Source organism: Mytilus trossulus, chromosome 8 (assembly GCF_036588685.1).
Source record: "Mytilus trossulus isolate FHL-02 chromosome 8, PNRI_Mtr1.1.1.hap1, whole genome shotgun sequence".
NCBI classification, from domain to species: domain Eukaryota; kingdom Metazoa; phylum Mollusca; class Bivalvia; order Mytilida; family Mytilidae; genus Mytilus; species Mytilus trossulus.
The window spans coordinates 12,836,660-12,860,552 of record NC_086380.1 but is presented as its reverse complement, the minus strand read 5'-3'; the positions used below and the strand labels follow the sequence as shown (position 1 = coordinate 12,860,552).

General features: G+C 32.4%; 1 protein-coding gene across 1 annotated transcript; it reads left to right on the top strand.

The window, feature by feature from the left end:
• Nucleotides 1–4,127: 4,127 nt before the first annotated feature.
• Nucleotides 4,128–23,585, top strand: LOC134681662 (cellular retinoic acid-binding protein 2-like). The gene is made up of 4 exons (XM_063541315.1): nt 4,128–4,420; nt 20,136–20,305; nt 20,693–20,803; nt 22,958–23,585. Exons 1-4 carry the CDS (start codon nt 4,333–4,335, stop codon nt 23,009–23,011), a joined length of 423 nt encoding a protein of 140 aa, XP_063397385.1. The 5' UTR covers nt 4,128–4,332; the 3' UTR covers nt 23,012–23,585.
• Nucleotides 23,586–23,893: the final 308 nt, after the last annotated feature.

Below are 23,893 nucleotides of genomic sequence, written 5' to 3'. Positions count from 1 at the left end.
ACTGCTATACAAGTAAAAGATTCACCTGGCTATGAAACAAGGTTCAATCCACCATGCATGGTGTACTTGAGGAAATACATGTAGCAATTCAAAAATATGACGGTTGTTTTCAGTTTTTCGATGTGTTTAAGCTTTAAACTTTGCCTATTCGTTTTTATCCTGTGATTAGTCAGCACGTCGGTGTTGACATGAATATCAAGTATATAGGTTTAAAAAAAAAAACCATTACTGTTTGCAAAAGTATGAATCATTTTAAATACTAATGGCTTTCTTATTCCTGGCATAGATAACCTTAGCCGTATTGTGAACATCTTTTTGATTTGTTGGGTTATCAATGCTCCTTAAATTTGTTCTTGTTTGGCTTTCTGAATATTTAGACCTGATCGTCACTGATAAGTCTTATGTAGATGAAACGCGCGTCTGGCGTATTAAATCATGAGCCTGGAACCTTTGATAGCTATCAGCACGTCGTCGAAATGTATTATTGCATTATTTATTTGTGTTGTTCCCTGTCATGAATGTTCTTGTATTCATTTGTACTGTAGTCCTGTCAATTTATTATGTCCTTATAGCGTTATATATTAACATTTGCTATAAAAACGCAAGGTTAGGCTAGCCACATAACCAGGTTTAACCCACCATTTTTGGTTTTATTAAAATATCCTGTACCATTTCAGGAAAATTCAGTTGCTCTCTTATAGTTCGTTTCCGTGTGTGTTACATTGTCGTTTGTTTTTTTGTTGCAATTTAGTGTTTCTATAGTTTCGTTGTTTTCCTCTTAAAATTGACGTGTTTTCCTCAGCTTTAGTTTGTAATAAGTGTTTGTTTTCTCTCAATCGATTTATGACTTTCGAACAGCTGTATACTGCTGTTGCCTTTATTAGGGGACTTCCCTTCATGAATTTTCCGAAGAATTCATTATTTTTATTATTTACTTTTTAATGACCTGAAGTGTTTTTTCTAGGTATTCGGAGTTAGTTTGTTTCAATATTTCATGCATTTAGTTAACCCCTCGTTCATTTTTCAAGATGAACACGCATTCTCGTTCTATCGGATCCCAATCGATTATATATTTTTTTGTATTTTTACCTTGATTTGTAATCTTAAGGGCATCCGATACAGTTACAGGGGAGGTAATGACGTTGCTAACGTAAAATGTAATTATCGCGACGTCAAACTGTGACATATCGGGAAAAGATGCATTTTTCGACTGATTTATATCATTCAAACGTATTTAATTTGAAACCGAGTCCATGGACCCCTATTTTTTTAAGAACATTTGGAGTGATTACGCATGAAGATTATTTGTACCAATTTTCATGAAAAAGCTTTTTTTTTTTAATTTGATACATGTACAGTAAAAAATGACTTTTTTCTACCTTCATGAACATTTGATAAATATTAGTAATTTGAAAAACAAAATGCGTAAATTTATAGGCAACTCAAATGGAACACACATTACAAATAATAAACAAAATAACAGCTTCTGTTTATCTTTTAAATCAAAAACAGTTATGAGATTATGTCGAAAGGAAAAATACGTCCACAAATCCTAATTACGATAAATATCTGAAATTTCGACGACCTCATTTTAATCAAAAAGTAGCACATGAAGGTATTTTTGTTATTACATATTTGATTTATTCAGGTGAAAAAAGTCTATATGGAAATTTTCCTCAAAATTTAAATACGGGATCAAAACTATAATGTATGCCCTTAATCAATTTACGAGTTTTGAACATCGGTACAATATTTACCAAGGATCGCCGGTTATAACTTGCTTGCTCGGCAAGACTACATCTGTATAAAAGCGATACGAATAAAATAATCTTTTGTAAATGTTTTGAATTTTTGTATACGAAATGAAAGGTGCAGTTTTCGGATTGAATTTATAAGGGATTATTTTCAATGCACCCTTTCTTTTTCTTTTATTGATTACAGCCAAACCTTTTATTAGAAAATCTTCATACACAAAACTACCGTTTGAGTCATCTTATGGTATGCTCTGTATAGTTATAATTGGTTAGAATATCATGCGATTTTCAATTTCAAACATACAGATATTAATTTGTTGAATAAGAAATTATTGACGGACGGGTAGGCGTCTTAAAATAGTGAACTGAGCTAAGATAATGTTAGGAAAAAGAATTCAGTCAGAATGCGTTGAATACTCAAAGGTTTTTAAACAGTTGAGAACAGATTATATAAAGACATGAGTTGAATCCCAGGTGGTGGCTATTTCCAATTGCATTACTACACTTGCGGAGACTAAACGATTTCGGTGATTCCGATCATATTCGAGTATAATACGATTTGCATGTACAAGATATAGGGTAAATCATATTTCAATTGAATAATTGATTGATATTTTGCCTTCTATGACGTCGTGTGTATTTCAAGTTTAAATGAAATATGATTACTACGTACGTATACTTTGATAATATATTCATCCTACGCTGTCACGTATTCATTAGATTTTGCATTTGTCATAAATCTTGATGGCCACATTTAGCGCTTTTGTTGTAACTGAATGACGGCATCATAATAATTCCTATATGTTTATTTTACTAGACAAAAACAAGTTGACCTAAACCTAAAATTCAATCTGCGGACAAATTAGATCCTACGTATTAATTGACCTATGGACTAAACCTGTACGATAATGCATCAAGTAGGATAAAGAAGTGTAACTCGTTTGAATCAGATTATCAAGTTTAATTTAAAATGTTTGTAAATGGCCGGTCCAGATAAGACAATTTATGATTTTTTTTACAATTTTGTAAGAAAATTAAAGCAGCTAAACATTTTAAGTTTAACGTTACTACGTAAAAGCAATTCATCAAAGATACCATATGTATCATGTTTATAGTTGTCTACACCAGACGATCGTAATGTTTACATAATACTAACCAAGGGCACTCGAAACAAAACTTTCGAATTGAAAATTGTGTGCGAAATACGGTATCGACAGTCTATCGCAATGCTATACTAGGAGTTGCTGTCTCATAAATAAGTCTATAAGTCATTTTGAATATTAGGAGGAAGCGATGTAGAGTACACGTCTATGAGACAGGTCAACAAAAAGCAACACAAAGAAGGAATCAGGTTTTCAGCAATAACCGAATCTATACAATAAGCCACCAACTATATGAATTTTACCCTAGTTCAGAACTTTTAAAATTATCATGACAGAGACTATTTAAGGTCTGTCCTGTACGTCAAAAAACCTAAGCGACACATAATTGACGTAAAACGTAAGACAGCCAATGACGAAGTCCCAGACTTTAGTCAAGTATAGAAACACGTTTGCAGGTTTTTACTAAATTTTAAAGCATTTTTATATTAGAAACGTCGATAACATTCTTCAAATAAACTCAAAACGTATGTTTTCCATTTAATGTGTTTATTTTATAACAAATGATAATAAAAGTACTACATGTTCATCGTTATAAGAACTATATTTTATCGTTTTTAAATCTTGTAGTATTTTAGGTATAAACATTATAATGATCTTTATATATGTACAAACATCGTTTTAGTTGGAATTCGTTTACATAAGTTTCATGTGCTCAGGCACAATTCCTTGGTTCACGGTTATATATTTAGACATGTCAATATCTCTTGTCATTGTTGCTTCCCACTGTTTCTTGTTAGGTCATTTGTTTCTTGTTCTTGTTTTGTTAAGTTTTAGTATTTTGTCAAACTATTTTAGAAGTATTTCGATTTTCCATAACCAACACTGATAAAGCATACTATATTAGAACTAAATTAGCAATATCTTGACCGATTTCCAAATAAAGAACAATTACTTTTAATTGTTTCATCCGTATTAACAAGTATTTCTAGCGTCCATAAAACAACTAACCCCATCTGCTTCATAAGCAAATAAAGGAAACGGTAGTATATCTATGTGAGAACCTAATAAAACCGTCAGACGTTGGAATCACTGGGACCATAAAGTCACTTCAACATTGTTCACACCTTAATTAAAATTACATCAGCATATAAAACCTAATTAGTATTTGATGGTTAAATGAAACAGACACAAAACACATCACTCAACAGTAGGTGTGAATGTTTAAATAATTGACATTTCGTTGCCTATTTATTGGTAAATAACTTTTGATGATCGAGTATTTAGCCGATAGCGTTTGTGCATTGATTAGCGGAAATCTAACTTTAGATGCTGTTTGTATTAAGAATTAGCTTTTGACTGCTGATATCGACTTAGCTGATTAATGCAACTTTTTTTCTAATGATTAATATTAATCTGTCCGAGAATATTTAATGGAAGGAGGACGGATTCCAATCAAGATTTCTTGGTTTTGAAACATGGCTCTTGATGAAATAAAAGCTCAACTTTGTGGTAAATGGAAATTAGATCGCAGTGAAAACTTTGATGACTTTTTAAAGGAATTAGGTAAGACTGATTATATTTTATTTATTGAGATTTATTGAGATCAATTAATTGGGCTAATTAGTACATAACATTCCATGCAAACAAGTGTTGTTAACTTGAACGAGATATTTATTTATTCATTATCATTATTAAAGTTCTGATATTATAATGAGATAATATTTTGTATAAAATATAATTAATTAGTTTTTAATTGATCAATAATATAATAAAAAAAAAAATTAAATTATGAACCTACAATTTTTAAAAGAAGCTTAAGATATGGAATACAGAATGTTAGGAGCTTACGCTGGCTACTGATATCGACCCAGAGCTATACCAAAATGATAATAACAACAAATAAGTTGTATTGGTGAGAACTGCTTTTGGGAATTTACCTTCATCAGAAAAACTAAAAGTCCAACGTATTAAATTCATAACCACGAATGTATAAATATGTGAAGAGCTATATCATATATGACCAAAAGGGATATATAAGATAAAAGTCAAATCTATCTTGTAGAGTCAACTTTGCCTGTGGTAGTTAGAACCTTAGTTTCATAATATTTCTTAAGTTATGAACTAACAGTTGAAGAATAGAGCAAACTATTAAAAATACCGAACTCCAATGTAAATTCAAATAGAAAAGTTCTTTATTAAATGGTAATATCTAAAGCTCAAACACACCAAACGAAAGTTATGTTATACATCATGTCAGAACACTACGACTGGACTGACTACTAAGCTTATGATACCATCTGGTAATTACAGTCTGTTCCAAAGCTATCAACTCATTATGTATCACTAGCCAAGTAGTCAGCACTTCTGTGTTTACATGAATTATCATTGATATGGTCATAGTAAGAAATAAACTGTTTATAAAACTCTGAATTTTTTAAATACTTAGGCTTTTCTACCTCCGGAATAGTTTACCTTAGCCTTATTTGGCAAAACTTTTAGGAATTTTTGGTCTACAATGCTCATGAACATTGTACTTTATTTGCTGTTTTTAACATTTTTTTTATTCAAGCGCACTGACAAGTCGTTTATAGACGAAACGCCCGTCTGGCACAAATATAGAATTTCTTCTGCATGTATCTCTGAGTTTATCTACAAATAAATGAAAATACCACGTTATAAATTGTTAGCGTCCGAATCACTTTTTGGGATTTACCTTCATCAGGAAAAGTTCAAGTCAAAAACAAAAATTGAAAATCTATGATGTATTGTCGTACCCACTCAAGTGATGAGCTATAATGCCTGAACAAATGGATTCTATATGTACAAGCCTAATCCACTTAAGGTCAACTTTGCCTGATAGAATTTCTGTAATGTTTTTGACCGTTTTAAAACTTTTTTATATCTAATTTCTAGACAATGGTTATATTTGTTTAAAGAAGCCTAATACGTTGTAGTGGATCAAGTTTTAGCAAAGGAAGAAAAAAAAAACCTACAATAATCTAGATACGAGGCCATATTTTTAATTTAATATTCTTTCTTGTTCTACGTCTTGTCTAGAATAACTACAGTTTACGAAACATTTTCAAACTTGATTTGCATTCATTTAACAAACAGTTTAATTTAACAAATAGTCAGTAAAACCTTGTGAGTCTTTAATTCAGATAATCCAACAAACAATACTTCTTAAGCGCTATCTTGTGGTTTTTATTTTACCCCCAAATATTAATTTGTCATTATAAAAGCATGTTATTTCCTTTTTTATCCTTTGCTTTGCGTTGTTTGGCAAAACATTCGGTCTTGCCGCTTCGAATGTTCTCAAATGGTTATTCTGTCACAATAGTTTCTCATGTATAATGATGTCCATAAACGAGTCAGACATTTAAGATAGAAATATTGCATCATAGTATAGACATTGGCATTTAAACATAAAAGTCCAAACCTCAATAAATCTGATATTTCAAAATAAACAGCGATAAAGCAATTTGAAAACGTTTTTTACCCAATATTCTAAAAGAGAACAGGTTAATAAAAATCTTTTTACGTGTATGCTGGAGACCACGTCTAGATAGGAAGCATGTGAGATAATAAATTGAATCATATAGCGTCATTCGATCGAGGTAAACTTTGCCTCGTGGAGACTCCATATTAGTTTCAGTAATTATTGATAGTTATATATAGCAAAAATTAAATTGTCATTTAAAATACTGTCAAAACATGTCTCAAAAAATGTTGGTCACAATACCCCCTCAGTCAGGTATAGCCTCGTTATGGCAATAAATCGTAAAGTAAACAGTACAATCATGGAGCATGCTTCTTTAACTAGCTTTATGGGTAAATTTGATATCTTGTATACTTCAATTTCCCGAAGTGTTGATGATGTTGATTGAATGATTGACAAATATTGAAATAAACAGGAAGTGACGATTAAATAAATTATTTTGGAAATTTGATTTATATCAGCATAAATACCCACACTAAAATATAATGTTCGCTTAACATGCAATCAAATGGATCGTTATTTTCCAAATATTGATTGAAAATGTCATTCATACATTTTATTTTTGAAATTCGATATCAATTAATTCACAAAATATAGAAACCGACTCATTATAGATTTGATTTTGAGATATAAAGAAGTTTAATTCAGTTCATTTCACCACCTAAGTAAATAGCGTCTGTTGATTATTGAAATCAAACTGATATTTTTAGTTTATTATGATATAGAATTACGAAAAAATTAATAAACCCATATGTCGCAAAATATTGTCCACTGCTTACGTTAAGCTGAAAGCTACATTTATTCTCCTTTCTTCTACCGACTACATTTTTCTTACAAATTTATCCACCTTTAATTTGTAACATTGAATGATATGTTCGGTATTGCAAGCTTATATTGTGTCGACTTCTGGAACTATCTTTGTTAGCCAAGGGTTATGATACGACGTAACCCTCCTCTTTATATACTTGCGAAAATGAAGGCAAAAGGTATTCCTTTGGTTTTATCAAGACTCAAAGGGTTGAATTTGGTATAGTAATATTGTACAATGTCAGTTTTAGACATTAAATCCGAAATTTCGCGTGGGTTGAGTTCAACATTTCTTGCTTGTTAAAGAACTTTCAAATCAACTCTTAAAGGATTTTTTTTCAAATTGAGAAATTTCGCTTTTCTAAAGGGAAAGTAAAGGAACGGGCAAAATGTTTCTTTTTCCGGGTTCAAGATGTTTCAACTTTATTATTTGCAAGAGCACGAACGAGCTCTGATTAAATTTGACGTAACTGGCTTATACTAAATGAATATTAATTACAAAATTAGCTTCTGATATAAGGATGAATATCTTCCAAAATAATCTAATTGATATGATAAAACTAGACAGAATTGATTGAAAATAAATGAATAGCGAAAGAAAATATACTAAAATAATTAAGCAAAACTGTTTTTTTAATTTCATATGAATAAGCGTGTATAAAGAAATCTATATTTATCGTTTCATATTCGGTCAGAAAGTTTATATACTCATTGAGACATATGCAAGCTTAACGGGAAATATACACCATGTGGTTTCAATGCTTATTTTAAAAGTTATACTTATAAAATTACTATTACTAGAAAAAAAAATGATAAAAAAATTAGTTTGATTCTAAATGAGTCAACAATCAACAAAAGACCAGAGAATAACATAGGTTACCAGTTAAACATCAACAATGAGCAAAACTCATACCTGTTTTTAAGCCTTTGGATTACAAGATTAATATATAATACAACATTCGTAAAAAATGAATCAACCAACGATAACCACAAGATTAGTGGCTTAGAACCTGTATATATAACGTGGAAGGGTAAAACATGTTTTAAACGAGCATATAACATTGGACAGTGGTGTAATAGCACAACATAACAACAAACTTTACAAATGAAATGAGGCTCGACTCTTCCGACTGAAGCGAACAGCAAAAGACCATAAAAGACAAAAAAAAAGCGCATATTACCAGTCTAGTATTACTTGTCGTTAGTGAAACCAATTTAAACTGATGTTTTCTTTAAAAATTAAAGACTAAAAAACTCTGATGCGTCTAAGGATTATCGACAATTCTCATGCTATAAGCCTTAAGGGATGATTTCACGGGTTTATCAGAACTCAGAAAGATAAAAGAATATCATTAAGGAACTTCGTTTTTTATTTTAAAATCCGGAAGGAATAAAACTTTTGAAATTACTTATAATAAAATAAATTGAAATTAAAAAGGATTACAGACTATGAATTCCGGAATAACTTATAAAGACATCAAAAACAAGAGATTGAAATGTAAACTATGCCCTAAAACATCGCTTTACCATAAATCTTTAAATCGTTTCAAAGACACGATAAAACTGATAAAAGATAGCAACAATAAACTCATTTTAAAATTGTGTATGTCAGACACGTGTTTCTTTTGAAAAGAGACTTAATATAAGTGACTAAAGCGATATATCAAAAATTGACATGGTTTGGTTAATTCCTTGACATGGTTCAGTTAAGTGAACAAACGTTCAGATACCAGGTAATTGTCAGCACATGTTATATAAGTGAAGAACATTAAATCGATGTTATAAACTTTTTGAAAGAAGTTTCGAAATCTGATTCAATTGAAATTAGTGCATGACTTATGTGCATAGAGTAAGGAGTTAGTTGTCCAATAATGAGCGTCATTCTCTCTACCAATTTTAACGCTTTGTAACTGTCTAGGAAATTCTGAAAGACTTGTTGTAAATCAAAATTCTGAAAAAAATGCAAAACATGTAACTTTTTCAGGTGATATTTTGACTTTTCTACCTTCACCCCGTTGGTAACTTTTCTACTTTGTTCCGTTCGGAACATGTTTTCCTTCATCCCGACTGTCGTAGTTTACAGCACCTACTTGTTATAAACATTAGATATTTGCCGTTCGTTAGGCAAACTGCAATAAATTCATTGTTATTTCAAAGAAATATGAAGATGTTGTAGTTTATTTAATGTTGTGCACAGATGCAATGTGTCTTTATGTAGACTTTATGAATAACTATGTAGTTATAGTGATAGCCGTAGCACACGTTTAAAAAAAGGCAAGCTGGAGATACATTATAGATAAGAGGGTACATAACAGCTCGTAGCACATAAAAGACCCTTAAAAAACAGCTGACCGTTTTAATCACATATTTTTATAATACAGAGAAATCAAGCTTCTGAATTACCAAAACTTTTGTTTCTCAAGTTGCTGTACATCCAATGAAATTTTTCCTGTAAATTGTGTGGTTCGAATTTCTTGAAATTTCATATTTTTGTCAACAGGTCAAAGTCATAATATTGACACAATTTTATAAATATGAACCGAGCCAAACCTATTCTATCAAAGTACTGGATACCCATCCTAAACAACCTACAACATAACAATGTTAGATGTTAAAACTTTGCTAACATGTTTTGTGATCATAACATTCTATAATTGTTAAGATACCTACATTTCACGACGCGTATAACTGAACAATCAATCATTAATTTTTCTGAAGCATCACTGGAGATGATAAGGAAAGGTCAAGTATTATATAATGATTATAGAACATCTATTTTCTGTCGTTGATTGACAACCCTTAAGATGCAAGCATTACATAACAAAGTGCATCTAGGTTTTTACAAATAACGTTACTTGTTTAGATGCTGTTTTGAGTTCAGGCTTTTCTGATTATTTTTCTCTCGAATGTGTCTGATCATACTTTGGTACTGTTTTAATGAATAATACTTCCCCCAATGATCTTTTAATTTTCCTCAACTGCAATGATTAAATTAACGTCTATTATATAAAGCGGAATAACAGTTGTGTTAACTAGCATGTTCTGTCTCTTTATGTCTACACCAATAATCTAAATGCAGGGCTGAGGTTTTTAAACTTCATTATAAAACAATGATAAATGTTTCCAATATCTATAGCTTCAAAGAATTATATAATATGACATCGTTTATATTGAGCAATTGATTGCATTTGCAGTTTGATGAACTGGAATTTATTTAATAAACGCTATTTTTGACGTTAAATTGTTCATGAAACAACATATTTGTGTAATGTCCATTTTACACGCAAAGGTGAATCGTATAAACGATTTAAATGTGGTAGCTTTTGTGTTAGGAACATCATTGGTTCAAAATTCGAATTAAAGATACAACAGTTTAAAGTTGCCGATAAAGCATTATGTATATACAAACATCACTGATAAGTTTCAAAGTAAACGCACTTTCTTTACAAAACCGGGTCAGCTTTCCGACTGTTTAATGCTGTTACGTTAGCTAAAATAATTTTCAAACGAATAAGGAAGTATCATTGAATTATATCGCTTTACATAAACAAATGGGCAAAACTGAGGCATATTACTAGTTTAAACAAATCGGAAGTACAAGAATTTGGGGTGATGTCAGTATCTGATAAAAACAACCTTTCGGTTGTTAAGATAGCAAGCATAGTTTACATGTTCGTATCCGAGGTAACCCGCAAAGTGTCCATGTTAGTAACCAACATAACACAAATGGTATCCATGCCCATAATTGAGACAACCGCGTGGTGTTCATGTATTCATGTAAATTAGTTGATCCAAATGGCGTTAAAGACCGTAACTGAGATGGCACACATGGTGTTCATGTCCGGAACTAAGACAACACACATGATGTTCATGTCCGTAATTAAGATAACACACATGGTGTCCATGTCCGTAATTAAGATAACACACAGGCTGTTCATGTCCGTAATTAAGACAAGACATATGATGTTCATGTCCGTAATTAAGATAACACATATGATGTTCATGTCCGTAACTAAGACAACACACATGGTGTTCATGTTCGTAGCTGAGACAACAAACATGGTATTCATGTCTATGACTGAGATAACAAATTTAAAACATTGGTTATTAAACCGGTTACTCCGAGTGCATCAAAATGCAGATACCTTTAGTTTAAAAATTACAAAGGTTATAATGGCTTTGAACTTTTTGTGAACCATTTATTGATTTCACCCACAACATGAAATAGCTACAAACCTAGTATATGTTTTTCGAGAATAGAATGGCAATTAACTGAGAACTTCATTTATATGTAACTAGTTTGAAATTGAAATGTCGACTCCAAGGCTATAAACACCACATAAATCCATCACATGTCTTTTTTTATACAGACATATCTTATCTGTTTCATGTAGATTCTGTAATAAACCAAATTAAGCATCAATTGAATAGCACTAAATTTAACATTTTATTTCATTACTATGGCAAACTAATAAGGAAGAATGAAGCGCTGTCTGTAAGATAGAGATCAAGCGTCTTGTCTACGTTGACTGCTACATTGCAAGTTCAACAGACTTTTTATTCTAAATGAGATCATAAAACAGAACCATCAATGAACAAGTAATTGAAGTGTCAATATCTATCCACTATTATCTTAGAAATCTACTAATAAATCATGTTAAAGGTACATAGATGTTCTAACACAGGCCGCAGTATAAGCTTAGGTTATAAAAATTGGTATTGGTTAGTGGGCGATTTGACAATAAATGACAACTGAATTAGAATGGCTGTAGGTGGATCTCTATTAATGATTGAACTTGAAGATGTAACACCATTTAATAAGTATTCTGTTACAGTTGTACTGTATAAAGTATGATTATTTATAATAAATCTCGCGAGATTTTACAGAATTATGTATCGCGGCTAAGGGAAGATTATATGTCAGCCAATAGTTAAAAAAGAGGGACGAAAGATACTAGAGGGACAGTCAAGCTCATAAAATCGAAAATAAACTGACAACGCCATGGCTAAAAATTAAAAAAGACAAACAGGCAAACAATAGTACACATGACACAACAAACAACACGAACCTTGCCAAAAACCTAGGGGTGATCTCAGGTGATCCGGAAGGGCCATCAGACCCTTCTCCACATGTGGCACCCGTCGTGTTGCTCATGTTATAAGAAATCCGGTATTTAGTCTTATTGAACTTAATTGTTAGATTGAGAAAAAACTATGTTTTTGTGTTATCTAAATTATGTTGCTGATTTGATGGTTATCAAATAAATTATCAGTAGGTATCGACACATCAGAATAGCAATATTATTTTTGAAATTATCATCGAAACAACAACCCATTATAAAATATGACATTACACTAAGGTGTATGTAGTAAATACATAGCATTGGTATCAGTTGTACCGGAAATGGTGTATGTTATTTTGTCTGCAGGTGGTGATAATTTTAATATCAGTAAGATGCATTTTGCCGCAATGTAAATGATAGTAATTACTGCCAAAACGATTACTCAACGCAGATCAAATGCACATTGTACTTTTGCTTTCTTTCGTCCATCAAAACTTATCTTCCGTGTACAAACGAATTTTGTAAACTCCAATCTAGCAGATTTTGTACTTTAATTATTTCATACAACCATTCTTTGGCTGTTTTCTGCTCTTTGGTCGGGTTGTTGTCTCTTTCACACATTCCCCTTTTTTATTTCCATTTCCATTTTAATTGTTAGTCTCTGATGCATGATTTTTATGCCCAAATCTACGATAGTAGAGGGGCATTATGTTTTCTGGTCTGTGCCTCCGTTCGTCCGTTCGTCCGTTCGTCCGTTCGTTCGTCCAACTTCAGGTTAAAGTTTTTGGTCAAGGTAGTTTTTGATGAAGTTAAAGTCCAATCAACTTGAAACTTAGTACACATGTTACCTATGATATGATCTTTCTAATTTTAATGTCAAATTAAAGTATTGACCCCAATTTCATGGTCCACTGAACAAAGAAAAAGATAGTGTGAAGCTCAGGTTAAAGTTTTTGGTCAAGGTAGTTTTTGATGAAGTTTAAATCCAATCAACTTGAAACTTAGTACACATGTTCCCTATGATATGATCATCATCTTTCTAATTTAACTGTCAAATTAAAGTACTGACCCCAATTTCATGGTCCACTGAACAAAGAAAAAGATAGTGTGAAGCTCAGGTTAAAATTTTTGGTCAAGGTAGTTTTTGATGAAATTGAAATCCAATCAACTTGAAACTTAGTACACATGTTCCCTATGATATGATCTTTCTAATTTTACTGTCAAATTAAAGTACTGACCCCAATTTCATGGTCCATTGAACAAAGAAAAAGATAGTTTGAAGCTCAGGTTAAAGTTTTTGGTCAAGGTAGTTTTTGATGAAGTTGAAGTCCAATCAACTTGAAACTTAGTACACATGTTCCCCATGATATGATCTTTCTAATTTTAATGCCAAATTAAAGTATTGACTCCAATTTCACGGTCCACTGAACATGTTAAATGATAGTGCAAGTGGGGCATCCGTGTACTATGGACACATTCTTGTTTATTATTTATTGGTTTTGGCTTTTAACTAGCTGTCAGTAACTGCGAGTACTCTCAAATCGTATTTTCTTGTTAATTCGACCTGTTGATACTGTTTATAATGCTTTTTTGTTATTTTTTATTGATATGGATCTTGTCTGTACACCAGCTTTGATTATTTTTTATATCACTTATTCTTACTACATTTGTATAAACTTCAAGATTATAATTATTTTTTATAAAACCGGTTTTTTTTCTCAAGTGAATATTGATCAATATTTTCGAAGAGTTAAATATTTTTCAGTGGAGTCCTGCCATGGCTTTGTTTGAATTTGGTTGTTAGCTTTTTGGTCATGAATGTTTGTCTCTAATATTTAATTAATAGTCCAGCAGATAGGTGCAATATATGAAGGAATTGTGCACTTCGTGTTAAAAGCACCAAATTTTGCTCAAACATACGTGTATCTATACTCTTCAATTTTAGATATGGAGGCAATCTGGAAATAAAGTTTACTTCCGGTAAAATTCAAAATGGCGGATGCATGTTTAAATTTTAACTTTTCTTAATTCTCTTTCTAATGTTTTAGTTTAAACTAAAAAAACTGATGTTTTTTTATTCATCTAAATCACATAAGCTGGTTTTCATTGTTGTTGAAGCAGCAATTTGGTGACGTTTGGTGAACTTCCGGTCGAAATTTCATGTTAAAATTCAAGAAAAATGTCATCTTTTAATTTGCAAAAAGTGAGAATAAAGGTGTAATAAAACAGTAAAATTGAGAAAGAAAATGATGAATGTGTCAAAGCGACAACAACCCGACCATAGAGCAGACAACAGCCGAAGACAGCCAACGGGTCCCCAATGTAGCGAGAATTCCCGCACCTGTAGGTGTCCTTCAAAATATGCATACTAGTACAGTGATAATGGACGTCATACTAAACTCCGAATTATACACAAGAAACTAAAATTAAAAAACATACAAGACTAACAAAGGCCAGAGGCTCCTGACTTGGGACAGGCGCAACATTGCAGCGGGGTTAAACATATATTTATTTCTTTGGAGACCATTACAATTCAATTGATATGGTGAACACTATTATTTTATTATTATATTTGAATAAAGATAGACATACACTTCGATAAATCAAGAGTCTAAATAACAATTCAAAGATGAGCTCTTAAAGATTTAAACTTATTGAAACATCAGATGATCAGAGACCAGGTAGTTCTTCCTCAAATGTTGAAGAGGTTGACTGGACTTTAGTTCATTTATATGTTTTTGAGTTTAATGTGACATCAATTTACAGTGAATTAGTACACAATTTTGTATAGGGACCAGCTGAATACCACATCCCGTTGCAGGGATTTCTTGCTTCATAGAGCGTCCATTCGTGGCATTCGGTTGTTGTCTGCTCTTTAACTAGTTGTTGTCTCTTTGATATAATTCACATTTTCATTTTCATTCTCAATGTTAAATGTATAATTTGTCAAAATATGACAGACAAATAGCTGCAATGCCCTACACCCACAAACGGTGTATCAATTTTGGTGCCAGATATGTTACTCTGGAAGGAAATCTCGATAAATGCAAAGAACTTTCATGTTTACAGTCTTCGACACAATATGATGGCAGGGGTCTCTAACGTACTACGTACAAAAACAATGGCACATGGCATCAGAACAGCCATCTAAACACAGAGCTAAAGAGAGCTAAAATAAGACACGAAAAGGATACAGATGGTAAGAAAAAAAAAGGCAATCGGAGCTGACACTCACCCGCACCAACTTACCATGAAAAATAGCAATGGGAGAATGAGTTTGTTACTTTTGTTGTTCGTATAAACCAGATGAAAACTTCCATGAAGAAACAACAAGTAATGTTGATATCCCTGTTCGTCAATGTGTACAAAATCTTCAGTACACAACTTTATAGGAGATGCTCAGTGCTAGGGACCTCATTGCACAAGAAACGAAATATCATGTCATGTATATCATGTATTTTTATCGGCAGGCATCAAAAGCCTCTAGTGAAGATGAGACTAAATAAGAAAGTGACGCACGAAAAAGCCATTGGATCGCATATGCTGACATCATCAGCTACATTGAAGATTCCATAACCGAAGAAGATTGAGCACCAGTATTCAAGTTGTCGGGTTTGTTCTTAGCGAATAAGGAATGTAGATGTTGACATTAAAGACAGAGTTCATGGTTCAAGACAAAAGAATAGACTTCTTACATTTTACAATAATGGGTTTTTTGCCTGTGAGAGAGCTTTCACATGTTTGACTTGGATGGAGATTCGTCTCAATGGCACTCATACAGCAACTTTTTATATCTAATGCTTGCTAATTTACCTTATATTTAGAAAATAAAAACAAGGAAAAGAGAATTAGCTTGCTTTTAAAGATGATATAAAATGAGATGAAACCTATTTTCAGAAAGCAGGTGATGATGACTTTGGCTCAAAATTAATGCAGATTTATAAAGCAGTAACAATAATTTGCAGCGACATGTTTATTGTAACATTTGAGTTTGACAGTCGTTTTGCAGTGAACTGTGAGGAGAATTCTGTTCCAAGATCTCTCGTAGCTCTTGTTAGTATGTTGTTGTATGGACAAGATGTAACAACCGACTCTTATTCGCAGTAAACACTAACGATTGCTTAGATGTTAATATTCAACAGTTACAAACGAATCCTTAACTCTCCAAAGATCCTTCATCATGCATTTAAAGAAACCCCTTACATATGCACCTAGGAATAATCGTTCACTGCCTGACAGAACACATGAAATACATATGTTGTGAAGTCAGATGGAGGCACTGTTAACAGAAAACCCATTAGCCCTGAAAAGATGGATAGTAGCTTGACAAGAAATGGCAATACTTGCTAAAGAGTTTGAGAAGAGGGACGAAAGATACAACAGGGAAAGTTATATATCGATTTTTTTATGAACAGGACACAATTGACCATGAGCAGAAACGAAGAGCTCAAATGTCGTTTATACATGATGCAGGTTCTGTAGTAGAAGAGATCGGAAATCAATTTCTTAAATACAGCAGTGGACTGCTTGTTTTGTATACCAATTAAATATAAAGCTCCCTCAGCAGTTGTTGATACTATTCGTCGTTCGTTGAATAGAACCAGTGAGAAAAGATTATATCTTAGAGAAAACTTGACCGAGCTCTTTAAACAGGAAAATCTACCTACCATAATTCAGTTTGATTGATTTACTTTAAGAAAAGGTCTTTAGACGCTGTTAAACCCAAGTTTAATCCACCATTTTCTACATTTGAAAATGCCTTTACCAAATCAGGAATATGACAGTTGTTGTCCATTCGTTTTTTATGTGTTTTGTTATTTGATTTAGGGACTCTCCGATTTGATTTTCCTCTGATTTCAGTATTTTTGTTATTTTACTTTTTGGACCATTGTCAAGATGTAACTATTGTAGACTACATGTATATAAAGATTGACGGTACAAAGAGAAGTTGTCAAAGTTAAACATGCTAACCACGAAACTGATAGAGCTTCGAACGTGTAGATAAAAACAAAACAGAGCTCATTCATTTTTTGTCAAATAATCTGATGGATTAACACATTTTCGGAAAGAGAATCATTGCTACAGTTGTCAACTTGATAACGATGTATTAGTACTTGTTGTGTCCTGATTTCATGTAACAAATGCAGCTGATATTTATGGGTTGCTATAGGACTGGAAAATACTTCGGACACCTTTCAATTCATGAGCTTGCTAACTTTTTAGGACAAGAAAAAGCATATTCATTGCCTGTTTTCCATGCATTCAATGGATTCAACACTGTGGTATCGATCGCTGGTTAAGGTAAAAAAAGAGCATGGGATACATGGACGGTATTGAATGGTGTCATAAGAGCATTCACCGTTATGAGAGACCAGGGTTGCGTCCAATGTCGTAGCAGCTACGTTGTGCTACGTAGATGTTTGTCTACTGAATGAATGCTAGTCTAGCTGCTCTTAATATATATGTAGCAGCTAGGCTAGTTAGACGTTCAATAGTCATAAATCTACGTAGCCCTATGTAGCCGCTACGATATAGGACGCAATCCCAGGTGAGTACTCTGAATGTCGACACTGCTATTACGCAATTAATCGAACGCTGGTGTATATTCGAACAATATCAGAGAACTTCAATGTTGTTCAAGCTTTTTTTTATTAAACATATTTATTTTGTCGCAAAATTAAGTTTTCTTGTGATATTTTCTACCGGAAGTGGCGAATTTCGGAATAAAATTCACCGAGGGGTTCAAAGAAATGATACATTATGTCAAACAATGAAAACATAATAATATTATAGTCTTCACACCAAACTTAGGCACCATATGGATGATTTGAATATCCATTAATCAGTTCTCAAATGCATGTCCGCCATTTTGATGACAAAACCGGAAGTGGATAAAATCAAGCTTGCCTCCATATCTAATTTTGTTTAGAATGGTTCAAACTATGTTTCTACCAAATTTTATGCTTTTAACACAAAGTGCACAATTATCCACCTATCTGCTGGACTATAACTGTGCATTTGTATTCAGATATCGCAGATCAAATTTATTCGTTCATTGTGTAATCATACGTTTTTTTTATTGAGTTAAGTCTGCCAATTGATATTTTATCGTGTGTTTTTCTATGTTGTGATGTTATGCTATTGTTTCAGAAAAAGGAAGAAGGTTTGGATCCTTTAAAAGGTTTAATCCCGCTGTAAATGTGTGCACCTGTCCTAAGTCAGGAATCTGATGTACAGTATAGTTGTCGTTTGTTTATGTAATATATACGTGTTTCTCGTTTCTTGTTTTGTTTATATACTAGATTAGACCGTTGGTTTTCCCGTTTAAATGGTTTTATACTAGTAATTTTGGGGCCCTTTATAGCTTGTTGTTCGGTGTGAGCCAAGGCTCCGTGTTGAAGGCCGTACTTTAACCTATAATGGTTTACTTTTTAAATTGTTATTTGGATGGAGAGTTGTCTCATTGGCACTCACACCACATCTTCCTATATCTATTGATAGGGTACGGTTGAGATCTCACATACCATGTTTCACCATTGGTAAAATATGCTATTGTTTCAGAAAAAGGGAGAAGGTTTGGATCCATTAAAAGGTTTAATCCCGCTGCAAATGTTTGCACCTGTCCTAAGTCAGGAATCTGATGTACAGTATAGTTGTCGTTTGTTTATGTAATATATACGTGTTTCTCGTTTCTCGTTTTGTTTATATACTAGATTAGACCGTTGGTTTTCCCGTTTGAATGGTTTTACACTAGTAATTTTGAGGCCCTTTATAGCTTGTTGTTCGGTGTGAGCCAAGGCTCCGTGTTGAAGGCCGTACTTTAACCTATAATGGTTTACTTTTTAAATTGTTATTTGGATGGAGAGTTGTCTCATTGGCACTCACACCACATCTTCCTATATCTATTGATAGGGTACGGTTGAGATCTCACATACCATGTTTCACCATTGTTTGAGCATGTCCCAACTCAGGAAACTCTAGACGTTGTTAATCTTTTTAAAGTCTGGTTCATTTGTATGTTTCGGAGTTAAGTGTGGCGTTCATGTCGCTGAACTGTTATACGTTTTTGATCAAAGGCTAGATGAAACTAGACTGGGTCCCTATTCTAACTTTAATGGTACAAAACACGTATAAAGTTCGCCCATTTAGTGTTGAGGTTAATATCTAAATACAAGCCGTAGCTATTCACACATTCGATCCGTACAGTCTAGAAAATAATATGTTGTATAATATTTAAGGATATTTTTTTATCCTTACAATTAGTCAAAAACGTAACATAAAGTCTTTTTTAAAAGAGAAAGAAAACTCTAAGTCAGTAATACCTTTGGTTTCTTGTATGTCTTGTTTCAATTGTTTTACACTGAACTTTTATATGTTTATATAGATTTTGCTCATTGTTGACGGCCGTACGATGACCAATACTTGTGGAAAAGGTGGAAAGTTGCCTCAATGTAGCAGTTATACAACATCTCCTTATTTGAATTTTAAATGTCTTGATACATATAGTCTATAGGCCCAAAAACTTTGTAACGACGTTCATACGTTTGGTTTGTCTTGCAAATGATGTAACTATTAAGAAATTAAATGTAACTTTTGTTTGATTTTTAAATATGCGTGTACGTAAGTTCTATTTTCAAATTTTTTTTCAAATATAAGCTGCGATAGCTCAACATTTTATAAAGGTCTAGATATTTCACCTGCCAAAAAACAATGATACAGTAAAATCTGATCGAGAATGTTCAAAAGAAAAAAAACTTTGATTGATTATTATATTGCACTATGTCCATAAGAAGAAAGACAACTATTGTGTTACTAAAGTACATGTTAGAGTCAAATGCTAATTTTCTACATACAAACTTGAATAAAACTACATCAATTTTCAATGTTGCCTGTATTTTCTATTCATTAGGTCTGAATGTTGTGTTTAGAAAAATGGCAGAATCAGCTAAGCCTGTAGTAGAGTTTACAATAGAAGATGACACAATTAAAATGATATCCAAAGTTAGCTTCTTCAACCAAGTTATAAATATAAAACTAGATGGGGAATACCAACAATCATTTGAGGGCACAGAAATGAATGTAAGTTCGATAAAAACTGTACAAGTAGATATAAGAAGATGTGGTATGAGTGCTATTAAATGAAACAACTCTCCATCCAAGTCACCATTTATAAAATTAAATGTATATGAAAGTATCAAAATAGATCACGTTCTGTAGGACTGACTACAGTAGTCACGATAATGTATATTGCAAACATGTTGCGGGTCACATTGCGTCTTATTCTTTTTATTTTTAAGAAGTCAACTCTCTGTTTTCACATTCAATTTTATCATGTTTTATAAGTGTAATGAGTTACAACGCTGATGTATACAATAGTCTATCATTTTGAAAATATGACAAACAAAAAAACAAGTGGCCTAACACTAAAGGATTAATTAACATTTATATATGTATACAATTTTACAGTGCAATTCGAAATGGGAAAATAATAAGTTAATCACAGAAGCAAATCCTCTTGACGGCAAAGGAAAAACACAGAAGTTCCAGAGAGAACGTGTCAACGATGAATTGGTTCAGGTAACAATTCTAAAACGAGGCTATACAGTAATTCAAAGCTTGTTATGTTGTAGAGTCACGTGTCTATAATTCTCCCTCCTTAGGTATCTATCTTGTGGTAACTTTGTGTTTTGTATGGTTGCCGTCGTATTGACTTATATAATACGTTGACACTCAATCCATTTATTTAGTATGTAAACAAACATTAGCAAAGTTCAGTAAAAAGTATAGAAATAAGTTCCAATGCCAAGTACACAATGAAGAAGTTTGGCATTTGTTTTCGGAACATTTCATATGAAGACCTTCGTGATATAGTCTAACAGCTTAACACGTTTAAGACAAACTTGTAATTATATTTTGACATTAATTACTTAATCATAGACAGATTTATAGATTTTCATCCTTAACTTATCGATGTTAACAAGAACAAAATAATTCATTTAAGATGCCAATACTAATTATACATGTCAATACCTATATCTTACTAGATCTGTTAATTAGGGAAGGATTTTTACAGAGGACTAACGTATCAATTATAATTCAAACGTAGTCTCAATTCTCGAATCAATCTAAACTCGCATGTCTGAAATATGTTTTACGATCAGATTGATAAAACTCGTTAAGGAAAAGATGATATTTGATTCGGCATCAGTATTCGTATGTTACGGATGTTCGCTTGTCATGTTTTGGATATTTTGTCAGATTTTCGGAATCCTCTGGTTTAATTCATTTAAATGGCTTAAAATTTTGACCATTGACCCCTATTTTTCTTTTTATAAATGTTTTACTTGTATAGTTAGAAGCCATATTAAATCTTTGTTTTTAAGAACTTAAAGTTGCCAATGATAAAGCTATGAAAAATCAAGAGAGAACATTGTCCTGACAAAATTTCAACAGCTAATATCTCGAAAACAAGCACATTGACCTATATTCTTTATTTGCTTTTTTTTGGGGTTCTTTTATTAATTCCCTCTCAATATATACTAGTGTCATGCAAAGCTTGTTATATTGAAACTGACTAGCGAACCATCTTAAGCAAGAAAATGATTTAAAAAAAGAAGTCAAATATATAAGAATAAAAATGTGATATCAATGGCAATGCGACAAATTACAGAGACCAAATTACATATAAGTTATCAATTAAAGGTCAACGTACGGTCTTCACCAATGTGCAAAACTCATACAAGACCCGATTTCATGTTACTAAATGTTATGACGATATGTGATTACTAGTACATTGAAAGATAGGCGTAGTTATATGCATATATACATTGTATACATACACCGATCGAATAAAGGTAACATGATCACTTATTCAAAAAAAGGGGCGAAAGATACCAGAGGGAGAGTCAAACTCATAGACTGGAAATAAACTGACAACGCCATGGCTAAACAATAAAAAGACAAACAGACAAATTATAGTACACAAGACACAACATAGAATACAAAAGACTAAGCAACACGAGCCCCATCAAAATCTGGCGGTGATAGCAGGTGGTCTGGAAGGGTAAGTAGATCCTGCTCCACAATTGGCACCCGTCGTGTTGCTCATGTTATTACAAACCCGGTAAATATTCTAATTCGGTAGGTCACATTCGTCGTGAAAAAGGAAGGTGGATTGTAGTTTCGACGTTTGGGGCATATCCGATATCATCTGAAAAACGATTATTCCATAACGGTCAACCAACTCGTGATGGCGTCCGTAAAATTTACGAAGGGATGATTTCAACTTCATCAATTGTTGAAGATATTTCATTATGCATGTAATGTAAGTTATAACTATAGAATTGTTCATAATCAATTAACACAATTCCAAAAGTATCTTGCAAACCAGATATGGCTTAAGCTCTTTCACAGAATATATACTACATTTTCTGAACCCGTACTTTGACATATATTGCTTATTGAAAACAGATTCAATTAAATGATTTTCAAAGGCTTTTAAAACATAACTTTAGACCTATCCAGTTACAACATGAACAAAACAAGCATATTCCGTATTGATATTCACTACAAAGAACGAAAAGAGTTCAGCGTGCATGCATAAATTTGAATTGTTAATTGCCCTGTTATTGCATGCTATGTATGATAACGTTAAATTTTAATTGTCCTGTTATTACATGCCATGTTTGATAATTGTCTTTGACCTCATATTGCTTTACCTTTCCTTTGTAGACGATGTGGGTAGGAGATGTAGTGTGTGTCAGAACGTTTAAACCTACAGACTGATAGTCATGAAATATGAGAGGGACCATTTTATTTATTGAATTTCACACAATGCCTTGCTTGTATCTCTGTGCTTCTGTTAAAAGTACAACATCGATGATTTATGGTACTTTCAAGTTTTGTTTCAGTTGTAATATCAAAGAAGGCAATGTCGAAAATGGTATAACCAAGATATTCTCTATTTCCAAGTAATATTTCCACCTCATGCATTGCTTTAAGAACCTTGCTTTATATTTATGTTAACTTTGAAGTTACAACAGTGTTTCGTTGAGGTTAAGTAAACAATTATATAAGATGTAGGTCGATCGAGAAACAATATAACATAAATAACCGAAAGACTATATTTAAAATGGGAATCGGCGTTTCCGATTAAGGCTGATGTATATGTTTTTATTTTTGCGATCGTTGTGATATCGTGGCTTTCTGTTGTTATCTTATTAAATAAAAAACATGAACAATTTCAAAAGCTGCAACAGTTGGTAGAACGTGCTTTGAAATTCAGATAAAATATTATGTAAGTTATGAAGCGCAAGTACTGAGTTTGAGGCTTTAAATTTATTACTTTCAAACTGTATGACATTGTGTTAAAATGACGTCATCAAATAAAATTAATAAAACTTTGTTATATGTGCCAAGTTGTTGAAACGTTTGTTATCTTTTTTTTCTGTTTGAAATTGCTTACAACCCATTTGAAAATCAACCTCATATTTAGCTCACCTTACGTAAACGGCTGCTTTTAGCTATTGCTATATCCTAGGTGTCGCCTTCGTCTTTCGTTAATTTTAAAACCCAAATCTGCTGTCATATCTTGATGCGTTACAATTTGAATTGCAACATAATTGTAATGGAATTATAACTATTCATTGAGGCTCTGAAAGGAGTAAC

Excerpts from the sequence above, each read along its gene's own strand:
- LOC134681662 (XM_063541315.1), top strand. The coding sequence starts at position 4,333 with ATGGCTCTTGATGAAATAAAAGCTCAACTTTGTGGTAAATGGAAATTA. Across the intron at positions 4,421-20,135 it reads TGACTTTTTAAAGGAATTAG|GTCTGAATGTTGTGTTTAGA; the intron begins GTAAGACTGATT and ends TCTATTCATTAG. Across the intron at positions 20,804-22,957 it reads TCAACGATGAATTGGTTCAG|ACGATGTGGGTAGGAGATGT; the intron begins GTAACAATTCTA and ends TTTCCTTTGTAG.